The sequence below is a fragment of the Entelurus aequoreus genome, linkage group LG15 (assembly GCF_033978785.1).
Source record: "Entelurus aequoreus isolate RoL-2023_Sb linkage group LG15, RoL_Eaeq_v1.1, whole genome shotgun sequence".
NCBI lineage: Eukaryota > Metazoa > Chordata > Actinopteri > Syngnathiformes > Syngnathidae > Entelurus > Entelurus aequoreus.
The window spans coordinates 49,019,350-49,034,957 of NC_084745.1; the positions used below are offsets into that span (position 1 = coordinate 49,019,350).

At 34.9% G+C, this 15,608-nt stretch overlaps 1 protein-coding gene across 2 annotated transcripts in view; it reads right to left on the bottom strand.

Annotated features, from left to right (window-relative positions):
- The window catches only part of nsmaf (neutral sphingomyelinase (N-SMase) activation associated factor), a 63,594-nt gene that overhangs the window by 34,437 nt on the left and 13,549 nt on the right, over window positions 1-15,608 (bottom strand). For both annotated transcript variants that reach the window (XM_062021687.1, XM_062021688.1), the window contains exons 3-14: window positions 15,163-15,241; window positions 14,981-15,042; window positions 13,742-13,778; window positions 11,547-11,597; window positions 10,998-11,069; window positions 7,449-7,496; window positions 7,326-7,378; window positions 7,116-7,245; window positions 6,962-7,033; window positions 3,068-3,176; window positions 2,818-2,994; window positions 2,612-2,691 (exon numbers count right to left, since the gene is read on the bottom strand). In XM_062021687.1, the coding sequence (XP_061877671.1) occupies window positions 2,612-2,691; window positions 2,818-2,994; window positions 3,068-3,176; window positions 6,962-7,033; window positions 7,116-7,245; window positions 7,326-7,378; window positions 7,449-7,496; window positions 10,998-11,069; window positions 11,547-11,597; window positions 13,742-13,778; window positions 14,981-15,042; window positions 15,163-15,241 (970 nt within the window). The remainder of the gene's footprint in view (window positions 1-2,611; window positions 2,692-2,817; window positions 2,995-3,067; window positions 3,177-6,961; window positions 7,034-7,115; window positions 7,246-7,325; window positions 7,379-7,448; window positions 7,497-10,997; window positions 11,070-11,546; window positions 11,598-13,741; window positions 13,779-14,980; window positions 15,043-15,162; window positions 15,242-15,608) is intronic.

Consider the following 15,608-nt stretch of genomic DNA (forward strand, 5'->3'; position numbering starts at 1 on the left):
CATTATTGCTATGTTGTCTATTACCATTGTTGGTATTTTGTCTATTACTATTATTGCTATGTTGTCTATTACTATTATTGCTATGTTGTCTATTACCATTATTGCTATGTTGTCTATTACCATTGTTGGTATTTTGTCTATTACTATTATTGCTATGTTGTCTATTACCATTATTGCTATGTTGTCTATTACTATTATTGCTATGTTGTCTATTACCATTGTTGGTATTTTGTCTATTACTATTATTGCTATGTTGTCTATTACTATTATTGCTATGTTGTCTATTACTATTATTGCTATGTTGTCTATTACCATTGTTGGTATTTTGTCTATTACCATTGTTGCTATGTTGTCTATTACCATTGTTGCTATGTTGTCTATTACCATTATTGATATGTTGTCTATTACCATTGTTGCTATGTTGTCTATTACCATTATTGCTATGTTGTCTATTACCATTGTTGCTATGTTGTCTATTACTATTATTGCTATGTTGTCTATTACCATTATTGCTATGTTGTCTATTACTATTATTGTTATGTTGTCTATTACTATTATTGCTATGTTGTCTATTACCATTATTGCTATGTTGTCTATTACCATTGTTGGTATTTTGTCTAATACTATTATTGCTATGTTGTCTATTACCAATATTGCTATGTTGTCTATTACTATTATTGCTATGTTGTCTATTACCATTGTTGGTATTTTGTCTATTACTATTATTGCTATGTTGTCTATTACCATTATTGCTATGTTGTCTATTACTATTATTGCTATGTTGTCTATTACCATTGTTGGTATATTGTCTATTACCATTGTTGCTATGTTGTCTATTACCATTGTTGCTATGTTGTCTATTACCATTGTTGCTATGTTGTCTATTACTATTATTGCTATGTTGTCTATTACCATAATTTCTATGTTGTCTATTACCATTGTTGGTATTTTGTCTATTACTATTATTGCTATGTTGTCTATCACCATTGTTGCTATGTTGTCTATTACCATTGTTGGTATTTTGTCTATTACCATTGTTGGTATTTTGTCTATTACCATTGTTGGTATTTTGTCTATTACTATTATTGCTATGTTGTCTATTACTATTATTGCTATGTTGTCTATTACAATTGTTGCTATGTTGTCTATTACAATTGTTGCTATGTTGTCTATTACTATTATTGCTATGTTGTCTATTACCATTATTGCTATGTTGTCTATTACCATTGTTGGTATTTTGTCTATTACCATTATTGCTATGTTGTCTATTACCATTGTTGCTATGTTGTCTATTACTATTATTGCTATGTTGTCTATTACCATTGTTGCTATGTTGTCTTTTACTATTATTGCTATGTTGTCTATTACTATTATTGCTATGTTGTCTATTACTATTATTGCTATGTTGTCTATTACCATTATTGCTATGTTGTCTATTACCATTGTTGGTATTTTGTCTATTACTATTATTGCTATGTTGTCTATTACCATTATTGCTATGTTGTCTATTACTATTATTGCTATGTTGTCTATTACCATTGTTGGTATTTTGTCTATTACTATTATTGCTATGTTGTCTATTACTATTATTGCTATGTTGTCTATTACTATTATTGCTATGTTGTCTATTACCATTGTTGGTATTTTGTCTATTACCATTGTTGCTATGTTGTCTATTACCATTGTTGCTATGTTGTCTATTACCATTGTTGCTATGTTGTCTATTACTATTATTGCTATGTTGTCTATTACCATAATTGCTATGTTGTCTATTACCATTGTTGGTATTTTGTCTATTACTATTATTGCTATGTTGTCTATCACCATTGTTGCTATGTTGTCTATTACCATTGTTGGTATTTTGTCTATTACCATTGTTGGTATTTTGTCTATTACCATTGTTGGTATTTTGTCTATTACTATTATTGCTATGTTGTCTATTACAATTGTTGCTATGTTGTCTATTACCATTATTGCTATGTTGTCTATTACCATTGTTGGTATTTTGTCTATTACCATTATTGCTATGTTGTCTATTACCATTGTTGCTATGTTGTCTATTACTATTATTGCTATGTTGTCTATTACCATTGTTGCTATGTTGTCTATTACTATTATTGCTATGTTGTCTATTACCATTATTGCTATGTTGTCTATTACTATTATTGCTATGTTGTCTATTACCATTGTTGCTATGTTGTCTATTACTATTATTGCTATGTTGTCTATTACTATTATTGCTATGTTGTCTATTACCATTGTTGCTATGTTGTCTATTACTATTATTGCTATGTTGTCTATTACTATTATTGCTATGTTGTCTAGTACTATTATTGCTATGTTGTCTATTACCATTGTTGCTATGTTGTCTATTACTATTATTGCTATGCTGTCTATTACCATTGTTGGTATTCTGTCTATTACTATTATTGGTATATTCATTATTCCTACATTATTGATACAAATTATTGTTACAGTGTAATAATTATTGTTACCTGTGGTTTATTTTTATTTGTTTATGTCATTGCCTGAAATAAATAAATAAATCAAAAAAATAAATAAAAAATGAAATGCTATCATAACAGGACATCTTGTACTGATTAAGTCTCACCAGCAATCGGTCCAGGCGCTCCTTGTTTAACGCACCGACAGGTTTGCTCAGGTCTCGAAACGTGACGGGGTTTGTCAAATCTTAAAAGACAGAAAGAAGTGCGGCCATAAACGACACACGTACTCTACATGTTGCAGTTTCCGTTATAACTGATGGGAATTTCATCAAAAAGGTGTCCCACTCTCCAAGAAGTGCTGCAAACCCACCTAGTTGTGTACTCGTGTAGTCGCCAATCACCCAAGGGAAGACGGGGTACTGCGAGAGGTCGTTGCAGCTGCGGTCCGCGAGGTTGTTGAGGTGGAGGAGATACTGGTAGTTGCTCAGGTGGCCGCGCTGCCACTGCAGCATGTAGCTCTCTGCCGTGTGCTCCGTGATGTGGTTGTCTTCACAGGGAGAGGAAACCTTCTTCTTAGCACGTGCTGGATTTTAGCAACGCACACTTTCACCGTGACTCACCCATGAACGTGGCGATGTAATAATACATTTCATCTCGGTCTGCCGTGTTGTAAAACTTGAGATAAATGTCCGAGCAGAAGTCGTTCTCAGAACAGAACACCTCCAAACCCTGGACGGAGCAGAGAGGAGATTGTACAGAAATATTTTTAGATGCATCGCAATTCGGACACGCACTATTACTAGGGGTGTAATGGTACGTGTATTTGTATTGAACCTTTTCGGTACGGGGGTTCCGGTTCGGTGGTGTACCGAACGAGTTTCCACACGGACATATTAAGTAGCGTAACATACGTTGTGTAAACAATGCACACCGAGGCACAACACACGGCATGCTAGCAGCTAACGGGCTACGATAGACTGACCATAAGTCCTCTTTTCACCGGACATGTCCTCTTTTGCGGAGCTGTCAGGGCGGAGTTTCTTAAATGCCTCAAATGTCCGGCATTTTGAGTTAGGGTTGCGTGTATTTTCAATGTACGTTCAGGGCTAAGAAGGGGTTAAAAACAAAACAAATTGTGCGCGCAGCAGCATTGGTGAGGGAGGGGCAGAGACAGAGAGAGCGAGAGAGAGTTATGATAAACGCGCATGCGTCGCCAGGCTCTGCTTTTTATCCATAGATTTATCACATTTAATTTTTTTTATTATCTATAGCAGGGGTGTCAAAAGTGTGCCCCGGAGGCCATTTGCAGCCCCCAGCTAATGTTTTAAAGGCCCACGGCACATTCTAAAAATACTATCAAAATAAACAAAAACATAACAAAAGTGAAATAAGAAAGCTTAAAGGTTAAATGTAATTTAGAAAAAGTTGCAATGTTGACTAATAAAAAAAGCTGTTTTTTTTTCTTTCAAACTGTCATTGCTCAAAACATAATATTGAATCAAAATCAATTTTATTATGAATTATTGACCTATCCAAGGTTCCCATTACTTCACATCAAATATTCCACTAAGAAAAATATTTTTGGTGGAAGATTTTGCAAATTTGGTAAATATTTGGTAAAAATTTTGTTTTCTTACTGTACTGAAATGAACCGAACCGTGACCTCTAAACCGAGGTACGTACCGAACCAAAAATGTTGTGTACCGTTACACCCCTAACGATTACAAAATCGATTAGTAAACGTCAATAATGGATAATCGATGTATTTATTGTAAATAAAGTAATGCAGACAGTTCTAAAATTTGGGTGACCTCACCGAGGGATCCGACCAGCTCCTTTATTATAGAGCACTTATGGTCCAGTTTTGCACACATTTTCATTAATTTAATAAATGTGGGAATTAATTTACTGTATTTTTGGATTATAAATCGCTCCGGAGTATAAATCGCACCGGCTGAAAATGCATAATAAAGAAGGAAAAAAACATATATATAAGTCGCATTTTTGGGGGAAATTTTTCGCCAGTCTCTTATAAGTTTCCCGCTTACTCCAAACTTTCTTTCTGCTGCTCGATTGCCGTTTTCTGCTCTATATTTCACTACTTCCAGCTTGTAATCTGCAGTATATGATTTCCTTTTCGGGGCCATTTTTGTACAGCCCTTCTGAGTTTTTATAAGTTACCGCCAATGTTGAAATGATCAATTTTCATAGGTACGGAAGTAGTAGCAGGTAGCATCTTTTTTTTCACAATGCACTTCTGCCATGACCCGCCCCCGCCAAATTTTTATTGGTTGACGTGTGTGTGTGACGATTACTGATATACGCCTAGTCTCTTACGTGAATGAGATAAATAATATTATTTGATATTTTACGGTAATGTGTTAATAATTTCACACATAAATCGTTCCTGAGTATAAATCGCACTATGAAAAAAAACTGCGACTTATAATCCGAAAAATACGGTAACTGTTTTTTTAATTACAAATGCACTGTTTTTAAGGTTGTGAGTGATAAACGCTTATTTTGAGAAACAAAATGTAAAATTGCATCAATATACATAAAATAAAGATGCATCGATAATTAGTTGAGTTTGTTATTTCTTCGGTCAGTGGTCAACAAAATAAAGTTTTACATCCATGAATTTCACAGACCGAAAGGGTTTAGGCTGAAGTTGAGCACTTATTTCGCCTAACCCTATAAAATCAATCCCAAATACAAGATACAAGTAGTAAAACTAGGAGACATCGGGCTCTGATCTTGAGCTCCATATAAATGTCAAGTTTCCTTTACACAACATATTATAAATACACCTTGTACACAACATAAACACTATTCAAATATATACACAGTAGGGTTGTCCCGATACCAATATTTTGGTACCTAGAAAATGTATTTCGATACCTTTCTAAATAAAGGGGACCACAAAAAACGTCATTATTGGCTTTATATTAACAAAAAATCTTATGGTACATTAAATATATGTTTATTATTGCAATTTTGTCCATACCAAAGACTATAAAAATGGGACCCATTACCTCCCTGCTTGGCCACACTGTGAACCCACACTAAACAAGAATGACAAACACATTTCGGGATAACATCCGCACCGTAACACAACATAAACACAATAGAACAAATACCCAGAACCCCTTGCAGCACTAACTCTTCCGGGACGATACAATATCCCCCCCCCCGCTACCACCAGGGTTGGAATTGGGGGTTAAATCACCAAAAAAATGATTCCCGGGCACGGCCACCGCTGCTGCCCACTGCTCCCCTCACCTCTCAGGGGGTGATCAAGGGTGATGGGTCAAATGCAGAGAATAATTTCGCCACACTTAGTGTGTGTGTGACAATCATTGCTACTTTAACTTTAACATAAATAAACTAGCGAACGTACGAGACAACTTGTCTTTTATTAGTAAGGAAACAAAAAAAGACTCCTAATTAGTCTGCTGACGTATGCAGTAACATATTGTGTCATTTATAATTTTATTATTTTGTTACAATTATTAAGGACAAACTGTAAAAATTGATTATTAATCCACTTGTTCATTTACTGTTAATATCTGCTTACTTTCTGTTTCAACATGTTCTATCTACACTTCTGTTAAAATGTAATAATCACTTATTCTTCTGTTGTTTGGATCCTTTACACTATTTTTGGGTGATACCACAAATTTGGGTATCGATCCGATACCAAGTCGTTAAAGGATCATACATTGGTCATATTCAAAGTCCTCATGTGTCCAGGGACGTATTTCCTGAGTTTATAAACATAATATGAAAAATATCGATGTGATCATAGTAGTATCGACTAGATACGCCCTTGTACTTGGTATCATTACAGTGGATGTCAGGTGTAGATCCACCCATGGCGTTTGTTTACATTGTGACGCCGGTGAGCTACGGTGTGTAGTGAAGCATGTTTAGCTATTCCTCGTCCTGCACGGATGATACTTGTAAGAAACGTACTTTATTCGTCGCCATGGAGACGAGGATTAGTGATTTAGAAGTAGCTAAAACACTGCAGACTGCGGTTGGATGTTAGCCGCTAGCTAGCTAGCCATGTCTTAAAGCACCTCTTCCTGAGGGCGTTTCAGTGTTATAACTTCACCTTTATCTTTACTTCTTAAGTCAAAATGCGTTCGTTCTCCCTTTTCTGTCTACACACTGTGTCTGCTTGTAAGTACTCAGTGATTGTGCACTGCCGAACATGCTCCTCTGCTCGTAAACCAGCAATGTCACGATGTGACGACGCGCCATCATGCCCGTTTACATTTATTTCTAGAGGCGGTATAGTACTGAATGTGATTCATTAGTATCGCGGCACTATACTAGTACTGGTATACCGTACAACCCTAATACACAGTAAAGACATAGACAAACAGTTGTGAAATATCCATGTACACGTGTCGATTTTTAATCGAATCGTAGCTCCTGATTCATAATCGAATCGTGAGGCGTTCAAAGACTCCCACCTCTAGAAATGAGATAGTGCTGACAAAACTGACCAGTGGTCGGAGTCCATGTCGTCTCTTGTAGATACGCCTGACTTTATGCAGTTTGATTTGAATCACCTGTTCCTGAAGAGAAAGAAGAGGAATGACTTGATTACTGAGCTCGATAGTGCTCGATTTACTTCATCGCAGCCAAACCGCCGCTCACCGGATATCCGTTCAGGGGCTGGAAGTACAGAATGTCGTCCGTAATGCAGACGTGGCCCGGATTGGACACCAGAGGCAGGACCATCTCCACCGCACACTCCATGTAAGGCTTCTCAGCAACACTCTGAAAGCTTGACATCGCACAACACAGCTGAAGGTTACACCCGTTGACTTGCAGCACAACACAACAATCTCGTGACCTTGCACGCACCACAACTTGTCGAAAGATGACCTTGCCAGCCGAGACTGTAGATTGGCAGTGATCTGCGTACAAAAATAAATATGAGGCAACCGGGTAATGGAAACAATAACACAAACGTGTGCGTAAAGTCACCATGGCTGTCTGGTCTCCCAGCTTTTCCAGACAGGATGCTCTGTGCAGCTGGGAAAAAAGTAAATAATTGACCTGTGTCAGACTAAAAATAAAAAAATTAAAACAACACCTAAAATATATTACAAAAAATTGTATAAAAAAATATATATATATATGTGGAGGGGGGCGTGGCCTGCGGGCCTGCCGCGTAACGGGGTGTGCAAGGACCGGCCTCGAAGACAGCGACAGGTGAGTGGATGGCCCAGGTGGGCCTTGCTATCTAATCACCTGTCGCCTTTATTAGCAGCAGCCGGAGCGAGACAAGAGGTGGGAGTTGGAGTGGGAGCCAGAGAGAGAGAGAGACACAGACGCAGAAAAAGACATTTTGCTGGAAAGCAAAAACCTTGCACTATTTAATGAAAATAAAACAGTGTTGTACCCCTGCTCTCGTGGCAGTGTGTGGTGGTCCAAGGAACCCACTAGAGGGCAACCTCTACAATATACATACATATATAGATATATATATATATATATATATATATATATATATATATATATATATATATATATATATATATATATATATATTTATATATATATACATAAATATAGCCGAGGTTGCTGTGGTTTATCCGTTAAACAATGTTCAATACCGGAGTAGAGCGGAATATTTTTTAGGTCAGGAAAAAACACACGGAGACTACTTCATCCCTACAGGTCTGTTTCACTGGTTTCCCTGCTTTACAGGGGAATTTATTTATCAATAAACAGGTTTCCCTGCTCGTCAGGGGATTTTATTTATTTATTTATCAATAAACTGCTCTGAAGAGCAGGGAAACCCGTGAAACAGACATGTAGGGATGAAATAGTCTGTTGTGTACTTTACTGCGCTGCAATATGAATTTAATGTGAAAATTAAATAAATATTCATGATATATTCAGTTCTACAAGCAATTTAATTGTCAGAATATATTGCGTTAAATGTAATGACTACAGTACATACAGCAGGCCTCAAGAGAAATATATTTTTAATGATGTTGTTGGTTGGTGTCGGTTTACTTTGAACATGAATACAATTACAATGCACTTGTTTCATTACAGCATGTCCGAAAAGGAGTAGGAAGAAGCAGAGCTTATTTAATCCTACCCCTTTTCGTACCATAGCATATTTTCACCCATTTGTTTGTTCTCTATTTGTTACACAACTGTAAATAAATAAATGAGTAAATAAATAAATGAATATACAAGTAAGTTTAAAAAAAAATCATTAAATACACAAGTAAACAATAATTAAAGTTTTCATAAATGATTTTTTTTTTTTTTTTTTAGGGTTCAAAATACTTTGTGAACACTTGTAGTTTGAACAGTTTCTTAAACCAGATCATATTAGTACATATTTTCACTTCCTTGCTTAATCCATTCCATAATTCAATTCCACATTCTGATATGCTAAAGATTTTAAGTGTTCTGCGTGCATACAAATGTTTTAAATTACATTTTTCTCTAAGGGTATATGTGTTCTTTTTGGTTGAGAAAAATTGTTGTACACTCTTGGGCAGCAGGTTATAGTTTGCTTTGTACATCATTTTAGCTGTTTGCAAATGCACCAAGTCATTCAATTTCAATATTTTTGATTGAATAAATAAAAGGTTTGTATGTTCTCTATATCCAAAATGATGTATTATGTATTCACCGTTAGTGAATAAAGTGTACATTTGTAGTTATTTCCCAATATTTCTACATAATAACTACCGTATTTTTCTGAGTATAAGTCGCTCCGGAGTATAAGTCGCACCGGCCGAAAATGCATAATAAAGAAGGAAAAAAACATATATAAGTCGCACTGGAGTATAAGTCGCATTTTGGGGGGAAATGTATTTGATAAAAGCCAACAGCAAGAATAGACATTTGAAAGGCAATTTAAAATAAATAAAGAATAGTGAACAACAGGCTGAATAAGTGTACGTTATATGAGGCATAAATAACCAACTGAGAAGGTGCCTGGTATGTTAACGTAACATATTATGGTAAGAGTCCTTCAAATAACTATAACATATAGAACATGCTATACGTTTACCAAACAATCTGTCACTCCTAATCGCTAAATCCCATGAAATCTTATACGTCTAGTCTCTTACGTGAATGAGATGAATAATATTATTTCATATTTTACGCTAATGTGTTAATAATTTCACACATAAGTCGCTCCTGAGTATAAGTCGCACCCCCGACCAAACTATGAAAAAAAACTGCGACTTATAGTCCGAAAAATGCTGTAAGTTTTTTACCATTTTCAAAAAATTTCCAGTTTTTTCCAAAATTCCCACATTTTTAGGAAATTCCCATTGAATTCTGTCAGAATAATTGTATCTAAGTTAACACAAAACTTTGTGTTACATTGAGTTCAGCTCGCCCTGCGAGAGGACAAAAGCTGTCTTTGATCCTACCAAGCAAAAGGCTTGTAAAACTCCACTGTGTAGGATGGGGAGCGACATGAGGGTGTCGGTTTCTTTGAAGTATTGTAATCCACAGGAAGATTTTGTCTTTACCCGAGATCTACAAAGCGGAGAGGCAGGGCCTGACCCCCCTCCAGGGACCTTTTCTTTTAACTGTTTTGTAACCAAAGGCGATGGCTGTTTACGACCGCCGTCCCTTTAGAAACAGCTGTTGCCATGTAATCAGGGAAAATCCAAATAAAAGAGGAGGCGTACAATCATTCGTCAGAGCGTGGTACGACACTGTACAAGGGTACAGTGTCTACGCGTTTCTCCTCAATTGAGCTGAATTGAATTCTGTCTCTGTTTAATTCCTTGCTTCTTGTCTTGTTTAATAGATGTCATCAGTGTTTGAACCTGACAAAATCAATGGGACATTCTTCAAAGTTTCCACAACTCCCAAACGATTCAAACGGTTCCAACTTCAAAATATTTAGCCTGTTTGGGAATTGTGTGCTCTCCTTCAACAATTCTAGAAAAAATGCAGGATTTCAGTTCAACGTCAGCATTAGAGCATTCACACGCAATTCCTCCAGGAATTGCCTCATGTAGTTGCATTTTGGTGTTGGTTTGTGTGGTAATTTAAAGTTTTACATTTATCGGTTAAAATTTTGCATTAAATGATACAGTCTGTCAGGGGAAAAAATATTAATTATAACTAGTGCTGTCAAATTTAATGCATTAACTCAAGTGATTAAACACAAAAAAAATCGCATTAATCATGTACTAACACTGATTGATCAGGAAATTTATTTTGTCCACACATGCTCTTTTTCCCTAACCGTGGAAGTACGATAAATTAAATTATTACTAAGTTTTGAGCAAATAAATGACATGCATTCAAGTAAAACTTTTGTTTAAATGTCGCTGTATGACATTCTGACAAAGTTGCTTTGTGTCAAAATATTGGAATCTCTTTTTAAGTTAATTGAAATGATGCAACCAAGTAAGTTATTGTGATTAGTATGAGTAAAAAAGATGCAGCCCTGACCATAACTTTTTTCTTGTTATGCATCCAGTTCGATATTGCACCATTAAGTAGTTTGTAAGTACTTTGTAAATTGCAGCCATGTACCTGATGTAAAGTTTGAACAACATCTTCTGTTTTTTGCCACACTTCCAGCTGAAAATGGACCGTCTTTGTCCCCTTTTAAAAAGAAAATAATGTCATTTACAACAAATCAGAACATTAAGCATGCATACAACGTATACAAGGATGTAAGAAATACTGTAGTACACATTGTCATGTCAAATTATGAGTTCAAGAATACACTTCATCAGGTAAATTTAAGTAATCTCATAAGATATAAGAAGAACTGAATATACAAACAAAATCGTATCTATGAAATAATGATGGTTGACTGTATTACTGTATGCTTAGTAGGTTTAAACTGAACATTATTGATATTACTTTGGAACTGCTTCAACTGTCATCTTGTTTTTCGTTCAATATTGACACATTTATAACATTTTGGGGTCTTTTCTGTTTCACTATTTAGCTTGCCAGCTTTAGTGTTCCAGCTAAAACAAACCAAAGAGATTGCGCACACACACACGCACACACTCACTTTCGTTGAGGCATGCAAAAAAACTAACTGCCAACAACATGCTGACATGTACTTACTCGTTCGTTTCTGTAAGGTGAAATGATGCAGTTTTCTTTGATGTAAATAACCTGCAAAACAAGACAGAAGTCTGGCATAAACACATCTATGGGGTTGTTCCGAGCCACAACCACTAGGGGGGGCACATGAACAAAGAGGCGGTCGCCACAGTTAAGTCAAATTTGATGTGCACTGTTTATATTTTCAACCATTTGTGACATCGAGAGCCTACGCGGGTTTCATTTGATTAGCAACTTCTGATATCAAACTGGTAATATTGAAGACCGAAAATCCTGGCAGAAGTATTTTTCTTTAAGGACAAATGATAGCAACTCAGGTTAAAAACGATAACGCTGGACAGTTAGACTGTGAATCTTTGGGCACCAGACGATTGGATTCTTGGGGGTTACGATTAGGGCTGCAACTAACGATTAATTTGATAATCGATTAATCTGTCGATTATTACTTCGATTAATAATCGGATAAAATAGACAAACTACATTTCTATCCTTTCCAGTATTTTATTGAAAGAAAACAGCATACTGGCACCATACTTATTTTGATTATTGTTTCTCAGCTGTTTGTACATGTTGCAGTTTATAAATAAAGGTTTATAAAAAATATATATATATTTTTTTTAAACATAAATTTTAAAAAATTGCCTCTGCGCATGCGCATAGCATTAATCCAACGAATCGATGACTAAATTAATCGCCAACTATTTTTATAATCGATTTTAATCAATTTAATTGATTAGTTGTTGCAGCCCTAGTTACGATTACATTTTTTTCGATTCAAAATCAATACTTTTTTTAATAACATTGGGTGACAGTTCTATGATTAACTACATTCCTCCATAAAATAGGTAAACAGCTCTAATACATTTCTAAATAACTTAAAATAAAACTGATTTTGTTTAGTAAAATTATACCTAAAGAATAATAAATAGATTGGCTGCACAGGACAGATAAAAAAATTAAAATAAATAAATAAAAATAAATACAATTTTGAATCGATTAAGAATTGTTATAAATTGTTGTTGTTTTTGACACCCCTACTGGACGGTCAAAGAAAGAGCAAATACTTCATGTAAACTGTAAATAGTGGAATCCCAGTACACTTTTTCATCTCCGATACAATAATGACTTTGGGAACTAGAGTATTGATCGGATATCAGCACAAATCATACATAGTTTTTTTATTCTGTAGTGTGGAATGTTAGAACATATTTTATCAAGATTAAATAAGCAAAACAAAGACAGGTATGAAAAACACTTTATATTATTAACAGTTATGCTGTCTTTTAACTTGACATGGAGCAGTAATTGCTTTTTGGCAAAACCTAGCGGCCACAATAATTCCTCATAGTAAGTTTAGGGCTTCCAAAAAATATGAAATTACCTTTTCACAACATATTATAAATACACATTGTAAACAACATAAATACTGTTCAATTATATACACAGTAAAGGCATGTGAAATATAATTGTACACATATATTATATACAAACAATTATACTACCATTATATTTATATCTCACATTTAGTTTTTAATTAACATTGATCATAGTATTAACTACTGTGTAGATTCAAGAGTGATATATTTTTCCAAGACATTGGTCTTAAAGTTTTTTTTAAATGTGTGAATGGAACTGGAACATTTGAAGGAATCATCCAAGCTGTTCCACAGTTGAACCCCCCTGACAGAAACACATCTACTTTTGAAGCTCCTTCTTATGTTTGCTTTCTGAAAGACAGCTGAACCTCTGAGGTCATAGGGACTCTCCCTAGGTTTGGTTGAGACGGACACGTTTGTTACTGGTTACTTTCTACTACGCTTCAGTCTTGGAAACTTTGTATGTGTAAGTAATATGGAACTATAATTATTTGGTACTTCTTTATGTTGACAAATGTGGTGTTTTAGATTGCAAAATTTCTCAATGTGTGAGTGCTATTGTGTGGTCAGCTGTTGTGTAGCTGCTTGCTCCTATGTTTACCTTTTGCAAATGACCTGACTAAAATACAAGACCATCCTTGTGCGCTTATTGGAGGACATTTACATGCAGGGACTGCTTGTTTTGGATCTTACAGCGGAAAGTTTTTTAAAGATATCAAACGGGTATCTGATATTAATACTGGATCGGGACATCTCTTACTATAATAATAATGCATACCTTCAGAATCTGGCAGTCACCTTTTGAGAAGATAAACTCACCTGTTCACACTGAATTGAAATAGAGGAGGGTTTTGGTCTGTGAAGGAAACACAAATAGGTACAGTTCTGAACAAAATTGTATTGGTAGATTGTAAGCAGATTGTTGCATGGAGGCTTTTCGCTCACATAATGTTCAGACATTTGAATTGAATCGAATTATTGCAGCAGTGGCATACATACAGTATATATATATATATATATATATATATATATATATATATACACTACCGTTCAAAAGTTTGGGGTCACATTGAAATGTCCTTATTTTTCAATGAAGATAACTTTAAACTAGTCTTAACTTTAAAGAAGCACACTCTATACATTGCTAATGTGGTAAATGACTATTCTAGGCTGCAAATGTCTGGTTTTTGGTGCAATATCTACATAGGTGTACAGAGGCCCATTTCCAGCAACTATCACTCCAGTGTTCTAATGGTACAATGTGTTTGCTCATTGGCTCAGAAGGCTAATGGATGATTAGAAAACCCTTGTGCAATCATGTTCACACATCTGAAAACAGTTTAGCTCGTTACAGAAGCTACAAAACTGACCTTCCTTTGAGCAGATTGAGTTTCTGGAGCATCACATTTGTGGGGTCAATGAAACGCTCAAAATGGCCAGAAAAAGAGAACTTTCATCTGAAACGCGACAGTCTATTCTTGTTCTTAGAAATGAAGGATATTCCACAAAATTGTTTGGGTGACCCCAAACTTTTGAACGGTAGTGTATATATATATATATATATATATATATATATATATATACATATATATATATATATATATATATATATATATATATATATATATATATATATATATATATATATATATATATATATATATATGTATATATATACATATATAAAAATATATATACGTATATAAAAAAAAAAATATATATATATATATATATATATATATATATATATATATATATATATATATATATATATATATATATATATATATATATATATATATATATATATACATACACACACACACATATGTTTCCGCCATTTGCATTTGGATGCTCAATTTACACTGTGGTTACAATTAAGGAGAATACTTAATGGCAAGAAATGACACATGGAAAATAAAATGCGACAATTAAATAATATCTCAACGGCAGGATTCCCATTGATGTGTGCTGTTATTAGAAGCCACTAAACGAGTTTGACGAACTAAACAAACACCGGTGTGCAAGAGTGGACAGGTTATAAGACTGTATACTCACTCATAGAAAGGGTTGCTCTCTTTTTCTTTGAAGCGTATTAGCTTGCAGTCTCGCAGTGGAATCTGAAAGTGCAACAAAGTTTAAAAAAAAAACATAATTAAAAACTGATTTCCAAAACAGAGCATTTATACATTTTGCATATGGGTGCATGTCTGGAGAAAAAGACAGGAAAAAAATCTAACCTTTAAAATTGGCTCTGAGAGATCATCAGGGTCAAAAATGACTGATCTGGAACAGATCTTGAATGAGCCTCTGACTTTTCTGGAAGATAAATACACGAGTAAACACAATAACCCACCAATTTCTTCAGTTGGAAAAAGACCATTTTCAAAAAGCAAAATGCAAATAGAATTAGAAAAGTACTGGAAGAGGCCTTATCTCCCAAAAGTAACAATGTCCTGAATCCAGACGGTGAGCTTAAGATCTAATCACTTGTTCCTTAACCCATTTCGGACATTTTCTGAAACGTTGATGAAAATCCACCCACAACTTTTGGAGTTATGTTACAAACTGACAAACCAACGGCAAGGTAATAAGAGATGCCATGCTTACATAGAAATGGTATTAAAATTAATCTCGAGACATTCCTATTAAACTTGGGACGTCACGCGGACAAAACAGACAACGA